The 19085-nt window shown below is 64.0% G+C and overlaps 1 protein-coding gene across 7 annotated transcripts; it reads left to right on the top strand.

Annotated features, from left to right (window-relative positions):
• Positions 1-288: 288 nt before the first annotated feature.
• Positions 289-17641, top strand: NR1I3 (nuclear receptor subfamily 1 group I member 3). 7 transcript variants are annotated; one of them, XM_067569558.1, is made up of 9 exons: positions 289-413; positions 6526-6744; positions 9027-9157; positions 10483-10658; positions 12237-12472; positions 13140-13285; positions 14000-14116; positions 14563-14668; positions 16463-17641. In XM_067569558.1, the coding sequence occupies exons 2-9, from the start codon at positions 6563-6565 to the stop codon at positions 16590-16592; spliced, it is 1224 nt and encodes a 407-aa protein (XP_067425659.1). In that variant the 5' UTR covers positions 289-413; positions 6526-6562; the 3' UTR covers positions 16593-17641. The 7 variants fall into 7 exon arrangements, with proteins under 7 accessions (XP_067425659.1, XP_067425660.1, XP_067425656.1 ...); XM_067569559.1 differs by having other exon boundaries at positions 361-413; positions 6529-6744; XM_067569555.1 differs by lacking the exon at positions 289-413 and adding an exon at positions 3140-3207 and having other exon boundaries at positions 6529-6744.
• The last annotated feature ends 1444 nt before the right edge of the window (positions 17642-19085 follow it).

The following is a 19085-nucleotide window of genomic DNA, read 5'->3' as shown; positions in this document are numbered from 1 at the left end:
ACATTTGTTTCTCCCCGTCAGCCAGCGGAAAGTTTTAAACCAGAGGTCATTTGGCCCCAGTAAATGGGACGCTTTTGGTTTGAAAAGGTCAAAAAGGGACAATTTCAAACCTGGGTTTGCCAAAAGGTGTTTGAATGGGGGGGTGCCGTGCTGGGCCCCTTGGGCTGGTTAAGGCTGCTGGAGACTCCAGGGTCCCTCCAGCCCGGGGCCAGGCAGGATTGTCCCATGGGCTCTGCCCCAGACAGCTCAGGCAGGCTGCAGGATGCTGTGGACTGTGTACCCATGAAGGGGTTTGGCTGGAGGGCTGAGTCACCGGAGACCTGCCCGACAAGCAGAGCAGCTGACCGAGGGCACCGTGAACGGAGAACAAGCTGCAGGCACGCACACGCTTGACCAAGGGGCCATCACGAGAGGTGGGTGCTACCCCATTATCCTGCCCCTTGGCTCTCCCCAGCCCGTTGTTCCTGCCCTTCCCCCAGCTCCCTGTCTCCTGCCCTAGCACTTCCCTGCATCTCTCCTGTGCCAGCTGACTCACTCGGGCCCTGCTTTCACCCCTGCCAGCAGGGTGGCCTCTATAGCTGTGTTCCCCGAGGATCACCGAGTCGGCCAAGCCCCTTGCTCTGCTGATGCCCGGGGCACCACATCCAGCCTTCCCGCAACTCTTTGACTCGTGCACCAGCTGTGCCGCCATCCCAGCTCCACGGCACAGGGGTTTGGCAGAGATCGGCGTCCCAGGCTGCAAATTCCCCTGCCTCAGGCTGAAATCCCATGTGCGTCAGCAGGAAGGGATTCCCCACCCACCCACCCACTTGTACCCACACAGACACACCCTGGCATCCTAACGGAGAGCTGCACACACCCCGGTACACTCACGGTCAGGACTCAAGGCTTAGCCTGTGCTCAGAAAACCACCCACAAATACACACCTGGTCACGCCCCCTGATGTACCAGGACATCACCAACAATATGATACACGGCCAGGGCGTCTGCAATTCCCAAGAGTTACTGGGCAAGGAGCAGCCCATCCAGGGGAACCCGAGGACAGAGACACGCTGGCCACCAAGGCCAATAGGGCCTGAACCACCCCATGGATCCAGCTCCCACTGGAAGCCCAGCCCCACAGCTGGAGGGGATGGGTCCAGCCCACCCTGCCAGCAACTCCCCATGCCCTCCCCAGCCAGGTACGCTCTCTCCTGCGCACACACTGCACCCTGATATTCATATACACACATGCCCTTGTACACACATTCACGCACACACCGACCCCACTCAGGAACAATCGCTTAGTGTCTCTGTTTATTAGCCCTTCGCACTCCTACACAGCCCCCACCCCAGGGTTTCAGACCACTGGGCGTGCAAATGCTAGTCAGCTGTGTCTTTCACTCTCCTGGCTTACTGTGGGAACCTCTCTGTGCCTCAGTTTCCCCTCTGCAGTGGGGATTATGCCCCAACGGCTGGGAGGGTAAATCCATTCATGTCTGCAAAGGCACTGGGCTCCGCAGAGGGAAAATGCCAGTGGCCTATGCCTGCTGGGCGAGGGGTCTCCACGGATCCAGGCTGGCTCTGACAGATGCCCCTGTGTCGGCACCCTGACACCCCACCACCTCCGCCCAGGCAGGTAGCATCCACGGTGTGCCCCACCTTAGCCATTCCCAGGGGGCTGGCTGCCCCTGCTAAAAGCTGGCGAGCGGGTCCTTTGCTGAGGCAGCGATCCAGGCTTCGTGTCCTCCAGCGTGAGTGGAGTCCCAGGGGCTGGGACAGGCAGAACGGGACTGTCATAGAAAAATAAAGACATCCTGTTCCGAACAAACCATGGTCCTGGCCTGAGCCATTGCATGGGGGACGGGGGGAGCCGGGCAGAGTGGAACAGCCCGGAGCGGCTCAGTGCAGATTAATGAAGCTTTTCAAAGTTTCATTTGCAGGAAATCGGCCTTGATCGCCCGGGGATTGGAGCATTAATCAGGGCAGCCGGGGTTTGCTTTGCGCAGCTCTCCCAAGTGCTGGCAGAGTGCCGGGCTGGAGCCAGGCCCTTCTTGCGGGGAGGAGACGGGGGAAAGGAGAGGCTTATCTCCTGATGCAGACTGTAACTGGGACATAGCTTGTGGGGGCATCTACCCCCAGGACCAGGCAGGCTCCCCCCAACGGCTCCTCCAGCCCTGCCAAGGGGGAGAGCTCAGTCCATAGAGTGGTGCATCTCTGATGCAAGCACAAGGAGCCGGGCTGGCCACCCCCAGATCCTTCCACTCCAGCCCGGGCCGCGTGCTTCCACCACACCTGCCCCAGGCTGGATTCAAACGGGGAAACAGGAGGGGAAAGGCTCCGCACCCACGGGGGTTGTCAGGAGATCCCAGCAGACGCTCCGTGTGCTGAGCCCCTTTGGAAATCTGCCCTCCTTCCCCAGTCCAGATGATAACGGAGTGGCTGGGGTGGGTGTATGTGAGAGCCCCACTGCCCTCTACTGGATGGAGCTGGAACTGCCCCCACCTTGTGTCATGTCCCCACACTGCTCGCAGAGATTCTCCGTAGCCCGGGGCCGGGCCTGTGCTAGAGCAGCAGGAGTGGCTGTGCTCCGGCCCTGCTGCAGCTGCGACGTTCCTCTTGCCCCGTTGTGCCACACAGGGACACCCCTGGGGGCCACAGATTGTTCCAGTCTCCAGTTTCCTGCGTGGCCGTCCGCTAGGACCGTTCCCACCCTCTGAGCCTGCTGCCCCCGGCACGGGGGAGGGTGTGAAGCGGAGATTTCCCGGAGCATGGAGTTCAGACCGTGAGCCCAGAGAGCAGGGCGCCAGCTCACAGATCTCTGGGGGAGCCCAGCTTCCTAGGACAGCCCCGGTGCCCAGCCCCAGCCTGGCTCTGCCTTGCCCTGGGCTGGCCCCAGCTTGGCTCGGCCTGCCTGGCCCCAGCCTGTGCTGGCGATGGGGGAGCTGAACCAGTCTGGTCTCATTCCTGAGCTCCTGAAGGAGTTTCCGGAGCCTCAGGCTCAGAGGCACAGAAGGGCAGTGGGTGCTGGGCTCTGCCCGGGGCAGGAGGCTAGGCTGACTGGCTGGCATGGGGGCACCGAAAGCCCCGGAGCCCAACGCCCCCCTTCTCGGACTGCCTGCCCTGCCAGCCTCGGCCTGGCCCTGCCCCCAGCTTCCCACAAGGGGCTGTGCTTGGGGAGCACCCAAGAGACAAGCAGGGCCAACTTCCCAGACCTAGGACGCTAAGGTAATGGGCGCTCGGCGAGGCTTTCCCCCCCTCGGGGGTGGGTGTGTGTGTGTGAGAGAGAGAGAGAGAGAGAGAGAGCGCCTCAGTGTGTTACCTCTCCAGGGGCCACCCAGATTGCCCCATCTCTGAGTGCCCACGATCCTGTCCCCGGCTGCTCCCTCGCCTGCATTCCCCTCCCCTGCTGCTCCTGGCCACCCTCCTTCAAGTTCAAAGTTCGAATTCCACCCAGGCTGTAAAATAAATCAAGCGGGATCTGTCTGTGTGGACGCCCCCGGGGAGGAAGCAGAGTCCCGGCCTGTGGGGAGCCTGGCGGCCAGCCCCTCACCTGCTCCCAGCCACACACCCCCAGCCCGCACCATCGGTGAGCAGGCACGCGGGAGGGGTGAGGGGGGCAGCTGGGCTGGGGTGGCAGAGGGGTCCCTGCCTCTGTTTCCTTGCGTCAAGAAGGGAGGGAGGCAGGGGAGCTGGATCTAGGGCCCCTCCTGAGGCAGGGCCGGCCAGGTGAGGCCCCCGGGGTCCCCACACCGAGGGGAGGGAACAGCTGGTGAGACAAACAGCTGGTGAGAGGGATCAGGCAGCAGGTCTCTGGCAAGGGGAGGGGGCTGTGAGCAATGGATTTCAGGGCAGTTTAAAGCAGCGGTTCCCAACCTTTTTGGCTTGAGGGCCACAAATATCATTTTTACAACCCTGAAGGGCCCCCAGGCTAGCGACTCAGAGAACGTGCACTGACACGCACACGGGTACGGACTACAAACCACTGCACGGTTAAAGGAAACACGTTGATGCTACTCCGCTCACTTGTACGTTCACTATTGTACACCTACCAGTGACACACAGCAGGTCGCACACTCGCAGACAAAGCACTGGTGTAGATGAGGGACTGTCACTGAAACGTGGCCTGGCAGCGAAGTCCCGGTGGGTGGCCTGCACTTAGCCATAAGGTACTGCAGCCGGAGGGCAGGAGCTCAGTAAAGAGGCTGCCTCCTGCCTGCGTCCTGAAGCCCCGTGCTTCAGGGGCCCTAGGCAGTGGTTTCATCCCTGCTACAGCCAGGGGGAGGGCAGCGCTGATTTCCCATCCCCTTGGCTGGAGCAAGGGGCCTGCACCGGTCTTTTAGCCACAGGGCAATGGGCTCCGCCTGGGTCCTTAGGCAGCCGCTCCCTGCTGCAGCCAGTGAGAGGGGAGCCGTGGGCCACTTTGAAAGACCCCGTGGGCCACTTTTGGCCGCCGGGCGGGAGCCACTGGTTTAAAGAGCTTCACAGCGACCCTCCCACCCCCCCCAGCATGACCGGAGGAGCAGCCCAGCCACAGCCTCCGACCTTCAGCCTCCTCCCTGCCCCCTTCGGCTTCTGTTCACTGCCCGGTACCCCCAGCCCTGGCCGGCTGCCCATTTCTAATGAACTTTGCCTTCTCCAGGCTGGCTAATCTCCCCCCACGCTGGGTTAACGTCCCCCGCGCTGGACCTGGCCTGACCTGTCGGGGAAGGGGACCGTGGGGACAGATCCTCACAGGCAGGCAATGCACCCTGGCTCCCAGAGCAGCCTGCTTCCCACCCCTCCTCCTCGTCTTCACAGAGCAGGGGGAACTGGAGTGACACCCACCTTCCCCCGAGGTCGTGTTTACATCCCCAGGCTCCTGATTCAGCAGCGCCAGGCAGGCACAGTAACTGCCCTTGCTGGGAGGGCCCGGGGCACAGCGTGCTGAGCCCACATGCACTCGTGGCAGTGATGCTAGGCTTTGGCTAGAGGGGGGCATCAAACCTGGGGCAGCCAGCCCCCAGGTGAGTGCTACCCCTGGGGCTAGTAAGGACAAGGTCGCTGCAGCTGCCATCTGCTCCTGGGACAGTCTGCTGTGGAGTTAGGCCCCGGCCTCGCTTATTCTCCCCAGAAACGCCCAAGGTGCCTGACGCCAGGTGAGGGGCTGCTGGGCGACCGGCCAGATGCTCCCCTCCTTGCAGCCAGGGCTTAGGGGAGGTGCCTAGCTCGGTGAGGGGGCGGGGTTTAGCACACACCCCTCTGGTCAGCGTCTCCCATTGGCTGGTTTAGGTGGCTGCCCCCCATTGCGCTGGCTGTGTGGGTCGCAGTTGAAGGCATTTAAGGCATTTCCCTCCATCCCCCCCTTCAGTGTGTAGGAACCCAGGCCCCTAACTTTGGCTGTGTGGGTCGCAGGGTGTTCCTGTGATTTTCTAGGTGCCACCCCCACTCAGGCCCTTTGTGGGGCCAGCCTCTGCTCTCTTTAGGGTCTGGTGCCCAGCTGTAAAGTGAGGAACAAACCTCCCTGCTTCAGAGAGAGCTGGGAGGAGAAAATCCAGGAATGAGTCGTGATGGGCTTGGCTAAGGCAGTGAGAAGGACCAGATGTGCACTGAGATAAGCTAGACAGGCAGCTAGCTAGAGGGGGTGTATGGGGATAGAGAGATGATGGGGGGTCTGGGAATAGATGGGGGGATAAGAGATGGATTCCCTGTGGAGCGTGTCCAGCTATGGGGAGGGGGAGCTGGCCCCTACCCCAGCTCATCTACTGGCAGGAGAGTTCCAGGGGTGGCAGCCACTGGGGCTGCAGACGTGGGGGCTGGGGAGGCTGCCTGAGGGTAACCGGGGGCAAAGTTTGCACCTGCACCTGGAACAGGCTCAGAACACCTGGAGCGGAGTGTGCTGCTCCCTGCTGGCAGGTCCTGCCTGTTCTCAGCCACGGTTCCCCAGCCCTCTTGTTGCTAGATGGCCCCTATGAGGCCCAGGTCATGGGGTAGATGATCCCCGGGGGTAGGGGACACGGGGGGGGGGGGGGGGGGGGGGGGGGGGGGGGGGGCGACACGACATCTGACCGCTGCCATCTGCTGACGCCCCCGCTGACGCTGGCACCGTTCTGGTGACTCCTGGCCAAGCGGGGCAGAGAAAAAGCTCCCCCTAAGGCGCTGCAAGGCAAGGGGGCAGCGCTGGGGTGCGTTGGAGGGTGGGCGGGGGGGGCGGGGTCCATGGCCCAGCTCCCAGGGACCCTGGCAAAGGCTGGACACGGGGTCTCCCCAGACCCACTCGCCAAGGCTTGGAGACCCACGTCCGTGTGCCTGCCTGCGTCAGGGCTCATCCTGCCACCCGTCACCGCGGTATCTGGGCAACGGCAGCGTGCAAATCAACAGCAACAGCCAAGTTGTCGAGTGACTGCACGCTGCCTGCAGGAGCATACACAATGGGGGAGGGGGACGCCACAGGGATCGGGGGGGGCCGTCACTGGGGAATCATCTCCCCTGGGAGAGTGGGGGAGGAATGGGGGGACAGGAGCACAGGCTGGCCTGGTCCCTTGGCTGACTCTCCTGTCCCCACAGCAGCTTGCCCGTGGGCGTCTGAGGGCCGAGAGCTGCCATGCTCAGCCCCTCGGACAGGGAGAGCAGCAGCAGCAGCCCCGGCGTGCTGAGCCTTGGGACCAGCTGCAGGGAGGACGCGGAGCCAGAAGGAGAGGAGAAAATCTGCGCCGTGTGCAGCGACCGAGCCACTGGCTACCACTTCCACGTCATGACCTGTGAGGGCTGCAAGGGCTTCTTCAGGTGAGAGCCCCCCCCCTCACACTGTGGCCCTGCCAACCTCCGCCCCCAAGGTCTGGGCCGGGGCCTTTCCACCCCATGCCTCCTACTGGCACTGTGCAAGCAGGGCATGCCCTGCGTCCCAGCCAACACCCGCTCCATGTGGTGTGGGCTAGGGGGGGTGTGCGCAGTGGAGTGCATACATGTGGTGCATAGGGTGTGTGTGCAATGGTGATCTTATGTGCTTGTCTGTGTGGGAGGGTGCAAGGAGGGTGTGTGTGTGTGTGTAGGAATGTGACCCCCGTTGCCACCACCTGCAGCATCTTGGGGACCGTGTTGTATCAGGTTTAGGACTGGTTTGTATCTTTGCGGGCCAGGGGTTGTGCTGCAGAAGGGTTACCACAGCTCTGCCAGGAACTAAAAACTGCAGGGTGATTCCTAGCGGAGAGGTAGCACCCTGGGGTGGTTTGCAAGGACTGGTTTAGGCCAGGCCAGTCACTGCAGAGGGGCAAAGGAAGAATGTGCGTTATAAAGGCTGTTTGAACAGACTCGGGTCCGAGGCAGACGCCAACGCTTGCTTAAAGGTTGGAAAAACGTTTGCCTAGGCGGGCCCCATGAGACTGCCTGATTCTCTATTTATTAACCATCACCAGAACAGAATACACACGCTAAGCATACAATGCTCACCACTCCCAATAAGGCAGACGAACTTCTCCTGGTGGCCAATCAGGATTTGATCATCTGGGGACTCCAGCTTCCGTAAATACAGTTGGCAGGATGTTGAGAGTTGGCAGCGCTGATCTTGGGCTGTGTCCTGGAGTTAAATTCCCTCCAAAGAGCTTCCTTGGACCACAGTTTATATAGTGAAACTCCAGTCCTGTTTATCTGTACCTTAACCAATCATTTGAAACTAAAGTCCTACAAAACACCAATCCTAGCGCATCACGAAACAGTGCTTTAACCAATCATATCCCACCTCCCTAACCGATTTAAACAGGGCACGCTTAGTTATGCGACAGACAGAAACCATCAAAGAACCAGGCAGAAATCATTCAGATAAACTACAGAGGAGTGGGGACCATATAGACAAAATCATACGTGTAGGTTTTACACCCACAACTGTTGAGAGGCGATTCCCTGCCAGACAGAATGCTATTAAAGTTAAACATCTGAAGCCCCGTTTCTTTGTCTGGTGGCGGTAGGTGGTGGTCCTATTAGGACAGTAGCGCCTTCTTAACAGCCCAGTATTGCATTGTCGTGATGTCATTTCCGGGCTGTGCAGATGTGACTACCTGCTACTTAGCTTATGGCTGCTCTCTCTCCTAGTACGGCTGCTACTGCTTAGTACAAGAACAAGGCCATAAGCTTAGCCAAAAAAAAACAACCTGCCTCAGACCTTACCTGCCCCTCCATGCCTCATAAGGCTTGTTCTCAGTCCACGGTGCCGTGGTTTCAGGGCTGTGGGGTAATTGCACTGCATTAGGGGACTGAGCCGGGAAGGCGGGCTGACCTCAGCACAGGAGGAAGAAACAGTTCTGGCCCCCCTGGTTCAACTGGGCGGACTCCCCCTGGGCATTGCAACTGACCGGGACAACCACTGGCTGAGATGATGATTGGGGGGCTGCCGGGGGGCCAAGCCCAAAGCCTTCTAAGCAAGGCTTCTTGCAGCACCATTTACCCCTCTGCGTGCGCGCACGCTCCCTGGCATAGCCGTCTGTCTGTTTGGGTGTGTGCTGGAATCGCCATCTGTGTGTGTGTGCGGTGTGAGCAGACCCATCTGTGCAGGGGGCCGGGCTGGCATGTTCCGCGTCTGTGCCCGCGCCAGCACGGCCCGGCCCCTCCCCAGGCACACGGACACGGCGGCCCTGCACCAGGGGAAGCGAAGCTGGGCCGGGGTCCCGCGCTCGCCCCTGCGGTGGGTAGCGGCCAGGCCCCAGGTGCCGCTCAGCGCCCGGGTGCAGAGGAAGCCAGCGGCCAGCTCCCCCAGCTCTGCCCCACAATGCAGTGCCTGGAAATGACCCAGAAGCCCCTGCTCCTAGCACGGGCGCTGGGCATTGGGTGAGGTGTCCCAGTGCCTGGGCATGAGGGGAGCAGTGGCTGCTGTCCCAGGGGCATGGGAGGAGAGGAAGGAAGGGAGGAGGCGGAGCGCGTGGCCGCCCGCTCGAGTTGCTCTGTGCCTTGAGGTGCTGGGTCCAACGGGACGCCCGCTCGGGGCTCTCGCTGTGTGGGGGGTGGTGGTGGGGCTCCCTGACCCTCTCCTAGGGCAGGGGGATTCCTGCCCCCCAAGCCCTGCCCCTCTTTTGCAGGCGATCGATCAGCAAGGGCGTCCGCTTCACCTGCCCCTTCACCCGCAACTGCACCATCACCAAAGCCAAACGCCGGCAGTGCCAAGCCTGCCGCCTCCAGAAGTGCCTGGCCGTGGGCATGAGGAAGGACAGTGAGTCGGGGCTGGGCCCCCCCGCCCCCCGCAGCCAGTGTCTGGCCCTGGGGAGGCTGGCAGGGGAGGTGCAGGAGCCACTCTCCCCAGGAGGTCGGGGCTCACGGGTCCCAGCTGGCAGGACGCTGGGCTGGCGCCGTGCGAGGTTCTCTAGGTCACTGTTGCCCGCTCCTCTCCTCTTGTTGCCCCCAGAAGCACCCCCTGCTGGTGAGAGCAGAACCACCCCGCCACGCTCTGCCCAGTGCAGCTCCATCCCCATCCCCAACCAGCAGCTGGCAGGGAAGGGGAAAAAGATCAAGCTGTCAGCGGTGTGGGGGCAGCCAGGGGCCATGGAGCATAGCCTAGAGGAGTGGCCCCCTGCGTGGCTGGGTGGGTCGCTCGCTGCGGGGGCCGGGCGGCAAGTGCACCGCGGGGGAGCAGCCCCGGCCTCTGACGTGCAGCGAATATCAGTTCCCTCAATCCAGTCCTGGCTCCGGAGATCCTGCCCGCCTGGCTGAGCCCACCCACCCCCTCCTGGTGCAGCCAAGGCCCCGCACCCCCAGCTCAGAGAAGGGTGGTGGGGAGAGCTGAGGAGGGAGGAGCTCAGCGCCCCCGAGTCTCCTCTGGATTCGCCCCTGATGCGTTTCAAGTGACGTCTGGCTAGGACTGCGTTCGGTGCCCGAGGGAACTGTCCCCTAGTGACTCCCCTGTCTTTACGCCCGTCACTTCTGAGCACCCGGCTAACACAGGCTGCCACCTCCCTGGGAAACACCGGGAGCAGCCAGGCTTGTCGGGCCACGGGCCGTTCCCCAGACTCACGGTGGTGCCCGCATGCGGCCGTGGAGTGGGCAGAGACTCGCCCGGTGGCACTGGTGAGAACTGAGACCTAGGAGTCTGGACTCACAGGCACCTGCTCTGCCCACGAGACCCCACTCTGTCCCAGAGCCAGGGAGAGAACCCAGGCATCCTAGTATCAGCTTCCCCTGTTCTCCACACTGGACCCCAGTCCTTTGGCTGACAGCAGGGGCTGGCTGGGAGTCAGGACTCCTGGGGTTTCTTCCTGGCTCTGGGATGAACCCAGGAGTCCTGTTTTTTAGCCCTGCCCCTTTATCACGCTCCCCACTAGACCCAGCCCCATCCCAGAGCTGGGATTAGAACGCAGGAGCCTCGGCTCCCAGGTTCTGCCCTCCCACTAGGCTCTGCTCCCTCCAGCGGCTTTACCAGGAGGGCCATGGAGCCGTGGCGCACGGCGGCGCGCTGAGGGAGAGGAAGCCGGGAGGCCGTCCGTTAGTGTGGGTCTGGCTGGTGCCCGCCAAGCCCCTCACCCCTGCCTCTTGGCCCGGCAGTGATCATGTCGGAGGAGGCTCTGCAGATGCGCCGGCTCCTGCGGAAGCAGAAGAAGCAGGAGCCAGTGGGGGAGCCGGGGGAGCTGACGGAGGAGCAGGAGCGGCTGATTGACACCCTCATCCAGGCCCACAAGAGGCACTTCGACTCCAGCTTCTCCCAGTTCGCGCATTGCCGGGTGAGACCCCCAGCCCTGCCCCACCCCCCACAGGCCCTGGGGTGGCTGCCTTGGCCTCCCCCAGAGCCACACCCCAGCTGGCACCAGCCCCCCCCATACACACCGACTCAGCCCCCCATACACTGACCCAACCCACCCCCCACACACTTACCTAGCCCCCCACATACACTGACCCAGCTCACCCCCACACCGACCCAGCCCCCCCCGCCCTCTGCACACACCAACCCAGCTTGCTCCAGCCTCTGCCTGCCCAGTCCAGCCAGGAGGGCCTGGGGGAGACCCTGGAGGGCAGGTGTGGGGGGAGGGGAGAGGGGGGCTCTTCCTGGGGCTGGAAGCAAAACAGCTGGTGCAGAAACTCTCCCCAATGCTGAGCCCAGCTGCCATTGGCTACCTGAGTCACATGCTGGGATTCCAGCTCCCGGATTGGATCAGGCTGGTTACTGGGCCATGTGCTGGCATAGGGCAAGTTTGACGCCTGCAAGGGCTTGAGTCTGTTCTCCCCACAGGGTGCCCTTCTCACCCCCCCATACCGCCCCTCCCCCTGCTCTCTGCCCTGCCCCTCTGCCCCGCCCCTCCTCCCTGCTCTCCATCCTGCCCTCTCCCTTCCTCCTGCCCCACATCTCCTCCCCCTCTGCCCCTCCCCTTCACTCCCATGTCCCTTCCACCCATCCTCTCTGCCCCCTATCACCATCTATCCTCTCTGCCCTCGAAGAACACATACGTCCAGCTCCCAATTGTTTGCTCAGCTCTTCCCTTCCCGTCCCCCACCCCCAGTCCCTTTGGGATCCAGATTCTCATTTTAGCCGTGGAGAAACTGAGGCACAGAGCTGGGCAAGATTTGCTGACGGCCGCACAGTGAGTCACTGGCAGAGCTGGAGACAGACCGCAGGCATCCTGTCTCTCCGTGCTCAGCGCGTCCCTTTGCACTCAGCACCCTGGTCCCGAGCGCGGAGAAGGCACCGGCACTGCCGAGAACCAGGCCAACGTTCCCACGTCATCCGCAGCTTAACGGCCTCGCTCAGCCCCAGCCCCAGCTGGCAGAGAGCGAGACCCACGCCCCGCTGGCACCAGCTCCATGGTGGGCCCCACCCCGGGGCTCAGCGGCCAGGGGACCGTGTTACACAAACTACCCCACACTAGCCCCTCCCTGGCTGAGCAGAGAGGCTGCTGGCCATGGCGCCCGTGCGCTCCTTGGCCCCTGTAAGCAGAGCCGGGGTGGACTCAGGCAGAGCCCGCCTGGAATTCCGGTGGGAAGGGGCATTCAGGGAAGGTGACCAGAGAAACATGCCTGCAGCCACAGCGTCTGTATTTGCGTATCCCGTGCACGCGGTGCCGGCCCCCAGGTCCCAGCCACGCTACGGAGGCGGCACTGGGCTTTGTAAGAAAGGCGTCTGCAGGGCTGCACCCTGACGGGGCACGGGAATCGGGCTGCCAGACCCAGCAGGCTCAGCTGTATCACCGGGCAATACACTAGGGGGCTCGCCACACCCCAGAGCCAGCCGCATCTCCATGGGGCCAGCGCCACCCTGACCGCAGCGGCACTAAGGCTCTGTCTGACTAGGGTCTCTGTCTCCCCAGCCCCCAGTGCGACTGTACATCCACAATCTGAGCCCTCAGAGCCCCCAGGAGCCTGGTGTACCTCCTGTCCTGCAGGGGCTCCCCCATCCTGAGGCGGGCAGCCCCCCGGGCTCCCTGAAGAGCCTGCCGGAGGACCTGCTGCCCGACGCCTTCTCCATGCTGCCCCACTTCGCTGACCTCAGCACCGTCCTGATCCAGCAAGTGATCAAATTTGCCAAGGAGATCCCGGCATTCAGGTCAGCATGGCTGGGTCCCCCTTCCCCCCCCACCGGTGTGGGGGTTCTGGGGGGGACGGGGGAGGCGACTCCAACTGCTGGGAAACGGCGGCTCAGGCACTGAGAGTCTGACAGGCCCAGCTCAACTCAGCTATCACCTGCTTTCCCCCGCTCACCCCAGGCACCCCCTCGGCCCTCCCTGCTGCATCCCTGGGGTCCCCAGTCCTGCACCCCCTCAGCCCTGCCGCATCCCTGTCCCCCCCACTCCCCCATTGCCCTGTACCCCACCCAGCCCTGCTTTGCTGCATCTCTAGGGCCCCCAGCCCCTGCTCCCTCACCCCCAGCACCCCCTTTAGCTCTGCTGCATCCCTGCCCCCCCTGCTCCCCTATTGCCTTGTACCCCACTCAGCCCTGTCCTGAGGGGCTCCCAGGCCCTGCTCCCCCATCTCCCTGCTCAGCCCTGCCCTATGCCTGGGCCTCTTCCCACCTGCTCCCCCACTACCCTGCACCCTGCTCAGCCCATGTTTCCACTTGCCCTATCCCTGCACCCCCTTCTCCCAAACCCCTCAGCCCAGCCCTTCAGGGCCCCCCTGGGCCCCCCCATTCTGCACACTGCCTACGGCCCCGTCCAGCTCTGTGCCGCTGCCCGTGGCCGTGCTCATGCTCTCTCCCGCTCTCTCCCGGGAAGGAGTTTGCCGATCGATGACCAGATCTCGCTTCTCAAAGGCGCCACTTTGGAGATCTGCCAGATCCAGTTCAACACTGTCTTCAACGAGGAGACCAATGTCTGGGAGTGCGGCCAGCACTGCTACACCATCCAAGACGGCGCCTTGGGTGAGCCCCTGTGGCGCGAGGGGCCGGGGCTGGGCTGGCCCGCCTCCCCCAGGTTCTCTCTGATTCTAGCTCCCGGCTGGTGGTCCCCAGCGCCCTCCACAAGGGCTCCCCAGGGCCTGGGCTGGGGGGGCCTGGAAGGGAAAGCTGGTTGCATTACAAGAAGCGTCATTCTGCCTGCACCCCGCTGCAGCGCCGGGCCCTGCCCCCTGGGGAACCCACACCGGGGCTGGCGGGGGAGGGAGGGGGGGTCTGGAATAGTAACTGACACCAGCACAGCCAGTGGGCGCCCTTCACCCCATCCCGCAACTCAGCACCAAGCAGCCGCTGGCTGAGACCAGACACCGCAGCACGGGATCGTCGCTGGCTGCGACGTGGGGTCAGCACCGGGGGGAAGCTTCGGGTGGGGTTGAGGCTGAATCCCAGTACAGACGTGCTGAAGCTGAGATCAGGGTGGCTGGGGCCCATCTCCCAGTGCAGGGCCAGGCTGGGAGCCCCATGGCCTGGGGGACTGTCTCCTGGGCAGGGTGGGCAGATCCGTGTCCTACCACCCAGCCACCCTCGGTCCTGGTGAGCCGCACAGGCCCCGGTTCCAAACACTCCAGCTTCCCCAGGCCCTGGCACGCTGGCAGCTGGGCTCGGAGCCCTGGCCCCATGGGGGAGCCCTGGGGCCCGGGCTGGCGCGGCTGCCACGTCACCCCCCATCTCTGTCTCCAGCCGGGTTCCAGCAAATCTACCTGGAGCCGCTGCTCAAGTTCCACATCAGCCTTCGGAAGCTGCGGCTGCACGAGGCCGAGTACGTGCTGCTGGAAGCCATCGTCCTATTCTCGCCTGGTGAGCCCCCGCCCAGCCCCACAGCAGGCACTGAGCCCCCTGCCTGGCCCTCCCAGCCTGAAGATCACTGAGCCATCTGCCCGGCCCCACAGCAGGCATTGAGCTCTCCACCCGGCCTCCCATCTTTCCCCTCCTATGGGCACTAAGAAGGACAGGTGCTGAGACCCCTGCCCAGGCCTCCTCTCCCGCAGCCCGCACCGGCCCTGCACTGGGTGTGCTGGCACCTACGGGCGTCTCCATGGCCCCATCACCTGATCCCTGCAGCCTGCTGTGCTCACTGAGCGGGGCTGTGCCTCTGCACCCCGGGACTTGTTTGGTCTGCACAACAGGCTAACTCCCGCGCCCGGGCTTCCTGCACTGAGCCCCCCACATGCACCCGGGTGCCCCTGAGCCCCGGGTCCGTGCTCTGCCTGCACGCTCCCGCTAGGGCTGCCTTCTTCTCCCAGATCATCCTGGGATCACCCAGCGCGGCACCGTTGACCAGCTCCAGGAGAAGGTGGCCGTCACGCTGAAGAACTACATTGACCAACGGCACCCGCTGCCCGAAGGCAGGTGAGCAGCCGACCCCCTGCCACAGGCCCAGAGGCCCAGTGCCATGCCCCAGCTTTCAGCCAGTCCCTGGGGTTACCCGTCCATGTGCCAGACCCCCCCCCAGGGGCCCTGGCCTCCAGCCCTCCAGCGAGCTCTGCCTAGCCAGTCCTGAGCAGAGATTTTCCCCTCCTCTTCCGGGAGCTGGGCAGCGTGGCCAGGAGCTGCGGTGACGCCCGGGGGCCCTTTTCCAGCCAGAGCAGATTTAGGGGTGCCCTGGAGCATGGCATCGGGGAAGCCTCAGGCAGCCCGGAGAGGCACAGGTGACGACGCAGGCCATGCCGGCCAACGCCAAGCTGGGCTCCCTGTGCCTCTGCCCGGTTCTTCTTCCCAGCCGCCTCCCTGCGGTATCTTCCCGCTGAGTTCACGCCAGCCCTTAATTCCCCGTCTGTCACCCCAGGCAGCTTCCTGGCGCAGCACCTCCTGGCTCCTGTGCTTTACACTCTGGGCACAGCCCCCGAGGCGGGGGGAGCTTGTTCCCACGCAGTCGCTCGCGTGGTCCTGTCTCTGGGCTCCGAGCCGCTCCAAAGCGCTGGGGTTGGTTCTCCTCCTCGGGTCTAGATTCACCCTCCCGGGAGTCGCCTCCCCCTCCCGTCCCCCCCAGGGATAGGGAGAACTTTGACCCCTCCGTGATCATTCCCGTGACCGCACCCGCGGCCCCTGCGCGCCAACACGGCCGCACCCGCCATGCCCAGCACCTGGAAGTCACACACACGAGCACACGTGAACCATGCAGCTGCTTTTTTACACACACACACACACACACACACACACTCTCTCTCTCTCTCCCTCCCCCCAAGGGGATGTCTCCATCTGTGGCCATCTGTGTGCACCTGCTTGCATGACCCACCCAGCAACACAAACACTTGTGTGCACAAGGCCTTATCGCTAATATGCAGCCCCCCACCACTCTGCACCCTCCATCCCCCACGTACCTCTGTGCAGTCCCCCCCCACCACTCTGGATACCACCACCCACTCATGCACGAGCTAGATGGTCTCTCTCACACACACAGAGGGACGGAGCAGAGACACACACACACAGCTCTGCCCCAGCCAGGCAGAGGTTGATTTGCCTTCGGACGGCTAGGAGCGAAAGGGCCCGCGTCTGCGGGGGACGGCCCAGCAGTGGGGTCGCTCTCCCTAGCCAGGCAATGGGAGGGCTCGGACTGGGAGCTCCTCTCCCCAGCAGGGCCCAGCCAGTTCCCACCCGGGGGCAGTTAGCACAAGGGTTTTCAGTCTAACTCCTGCCCACACCTGCTGTGCAATGCCAGATGGGGACGAGGGGGGGGGGGATAGGAGTCGGGTCACGACTCCTGGGCTCTAGTTCCAGCTCTGGAGGGGAGTGAGGTCTACTGGGGGTCATAGCATTCCTGGATTCTGTCCCTTCCCCCTTGTGTGCCTCAGTTTCCCCAGTCTCCTGCCCAGGCTGGATGGAGTGGAGTCCGGGGAGGGAAGATGGGGGGGAGTCCTGCCATGGTACAGAGCACAGGGCCACGGACCGGAGCCTGCAACGCAGCCGAGCAGAGCAGCACCCCCGCCTGGCACGGCTCCGTCCTGCCCCACCCCATACCATGGAGCTGGCAGGCCAGAGGGCAGCCATCTGCCCAGCTCTGTCCGGAGATCAGGGGCCAGCGGAGCCCTGCCCGGGCACCAGGGAGCAGGCTCCTTCAACTCCGCTACACCGCTGGACGAGCAAGGGCTGGGGCGGGCTCCATGGCCACCGGCGGGGCTGACGCCCGGCTCCCTCTGCCCCCAGGCTCCTCTACGCCAAGCTGCTCCTGCTGCTGACAGAGCTGCGCACCCTCAAGGTGGAGAACACGCGGCAGATTCTGCACATCCAGGACTTGACCTTCATGACGCCGCTGCTCTCCGAGATCATCAGCTAGAGCCTGGGGACAGGCCCCAGGACCCTGCTCCTTTCCAGGCCCATCTGCTGCCCCCCAGGGGCTCAGGGACTCCACGGCGGAGCCCCACGGCCAGACCCGGCTGCCTGAACGTGTTGCTCGATGAGCATCTCCCCTCCACGCAGCAAATGGCACCGGCTGCGGCCCTGAGTCAACCCAACGCGTCGGCTCAGCTGAGCCCCTGCCCGGCCGGCACCGCTTGCACCGAGCAGCCCAGGGACACGGCTGAAGTGGGCCAGAACCGGCCTGCATCTGGACCAGAACTGAGCCCAGCCAGGCCCGGATACAGGCACTGCAGCCGGACAGGGGCGGGACGAGGTTTGTGGCCAGTCGGCTGGAGAACAGGAACACGGTGCCCCCCAAAACCTACCCCCCCCATACAGGGTCCCTCCAGCCCTGTCCCCCGGCCCAATGGAGCCTGCGCCTGCCCCTCATCTCAAAGCCTGCATCTCGACCCTGCCCCCCAGTATGGGTGTTTGGACCCTGGCCCTGCCCCACCCCAGCCCCCAACCCAGCACCGCCCTCTCACCCCAGTGCAGGGCCTGCCCCCTGCCCCATACACAGCCTGTTTCTCCAGCACAGGGCTGCCCTACCCATACAGGGCCTGGCCCTCAGCCCTGCCCCATCCCACCCCAGACCCAGGGAATGCCCCCATCTGGGGCACACCCCCCCCCATTCAGGGCCTGCCCCTCAACCCTGCAAACACACTAGTCCTGGTGCAACCATTTATTGCAGTCAGACGTGCCCCGTGCAGAGGTTGTGGGGGCGGGTGACAGGTCCCAGCTTCACCCCAGGCCCCGATGCCGCCCCTTTACCGCGCGTGGCCATGTGTCACCTCTGCCCTAGGTGCTTTTCCGGCCATGGGCCGGGCCCATGCCTGGGTTGTAGCCCCCAGCCACCCCACAGCTCTGGGCCAAGCCACCATGCCAGCCCCCGCTCACCCAGCCCAGCCCCATGGCTGTGGGTGGGGATGTGGCACTGTGGCTCCTGGGAGCCATAGCTCGGGGGGGGGGGGGTGCAGGAGGGGCTGGGGCGGCAGCAGGGCCAGGGTGCCCGGGACACGTCAGTCACCAGCACACTTTAGGGGCCAAATTAAAGCCTCATTTATTTATTCACTTTCCTTATCTCTCTCTAATGGGGGGGGGGGGGGGCAGCCTTCCCCTCCCCCTCGATGCCAGGGCCCAGCTACACCTGACAGCCACTTCTCTGGGTCAGTGACTTGGTGTGAGCCGGGCGGCAGCTTGGGGGGGCTGGAGGGGGGGGCCCAGTGCCAATTGAAAACACGGCCTGCTCCTGGTGCGGCTCATTCTCCTCCCTCTCTGCCAGCCCCCCCACCCAGTGCAGGGACAGGGCCATGCTCCTCATTGTACACAGAAGGAAACTGAGGCACAGGGCAGGGATGGCATCTGCCCAAGGGCACCCGGAGCGTCAGTAGGAGGAGACGGCCTGGCTCCCTGGCCCAGGATTCGGTGTCACTCGGGCTCCTGCACCCCAGGCAAATGCTGGCCTACTGGCTCTGTCCCGCCCAGCTCCAAGGCCTCCCTCTCCCTAAGGGCCTTGTCTCAGCAGCCTCCCTGCCCCCACTGACTCTGTGTCCTTGGTCCCTGCCCCCCCCCCCCCCCAAATCCACCCTGCAGAGCCCAGGCTGCATTGCCAAGGCGCCCCTCTTCAGGGCGAGGTGCAGCCGGATCCTGGTCCCAGCACCCCGGCCTGCGAGGGCTGCCATGTGGCCCCGGGCCACGAGGGAAGGAAGCCGAGAGGCACTGAGAGGAGCCCGGGGCAGGCGGGGGGCAGGTCAGAGACCCTGCGGGAGGGAGTGGAGCCCAAGTGGGGCCCAGCTGGACGGAGGAGTGCACGGGGGGGCTGGGGGCACAGGGCCATGCAGCAGGGCGGGGGTGTGCAGTGGGGGTGTGGTTGTGCGTGTGGCTGTGGCGGGTGTGTGATGCTGTGGGGCAGGGAGGGTAGGCTGTCACGGCTGCAGGCCCTGCCCTCCCCCAGCCTGGGTGCTGGCCGGCTGTGCCTGGCAGCTTGTCCCCACGACACAGCCATGTGCCACCCTGGCACCTGCCGTTCCCGCCCAGGGGCACAGCCGCACTCACCCAGCACGTGCCCGGGGGGACAAGCGCCGGGTCCACCGGCCGTCACACCTGGGTTTCCCGCCCCGGGGTCAGAGCGTGTGTGTCCATGTGTGGCAGAGCAGGTGTCTGTGTGTGTGTGTGTGTGTCAGTGGCCTGTATCAATGTCTGTGGGTGGCGGTCAGAGATGGGTCACGTTTTTCAGCTGACTAGTTTGTTTGCTGAAAAACCCAGTTACGGGCGCCCCGAAGAGAAGGGCTTTGGATCGCACCCCTCCCGGGTGAGCATGCGACCGAGGGCTGGAACGGGCTCTCCTGGCCCCGCTGTGCCCCTCGGTGTAAATCATTAAAGAGCCGTCGGGCCAGGGAGCGAAGGCGACGCCGTCACCTGCCGTGTTGTG

Source organism: Emydura macquarii, unplaced genomic scaffold (genome assembly GCF_026122565.2).
Source record: "Emydura macquarii macquarii isolate MOO-44397 ecotype Brisbane River unplaced genomic scaffold, CSIRO-AGI_Emac_v2 contig_2924, whole genome shotgun sequence".
Lineage (NCBI taxonomy): Eukaryota > Metazoa > Chordata > Testudines > Chelidae > Emydura > Emydura macquarii.
This window is presented reverse-complemented; position numbering and strand designations above follow the sequence as displayed.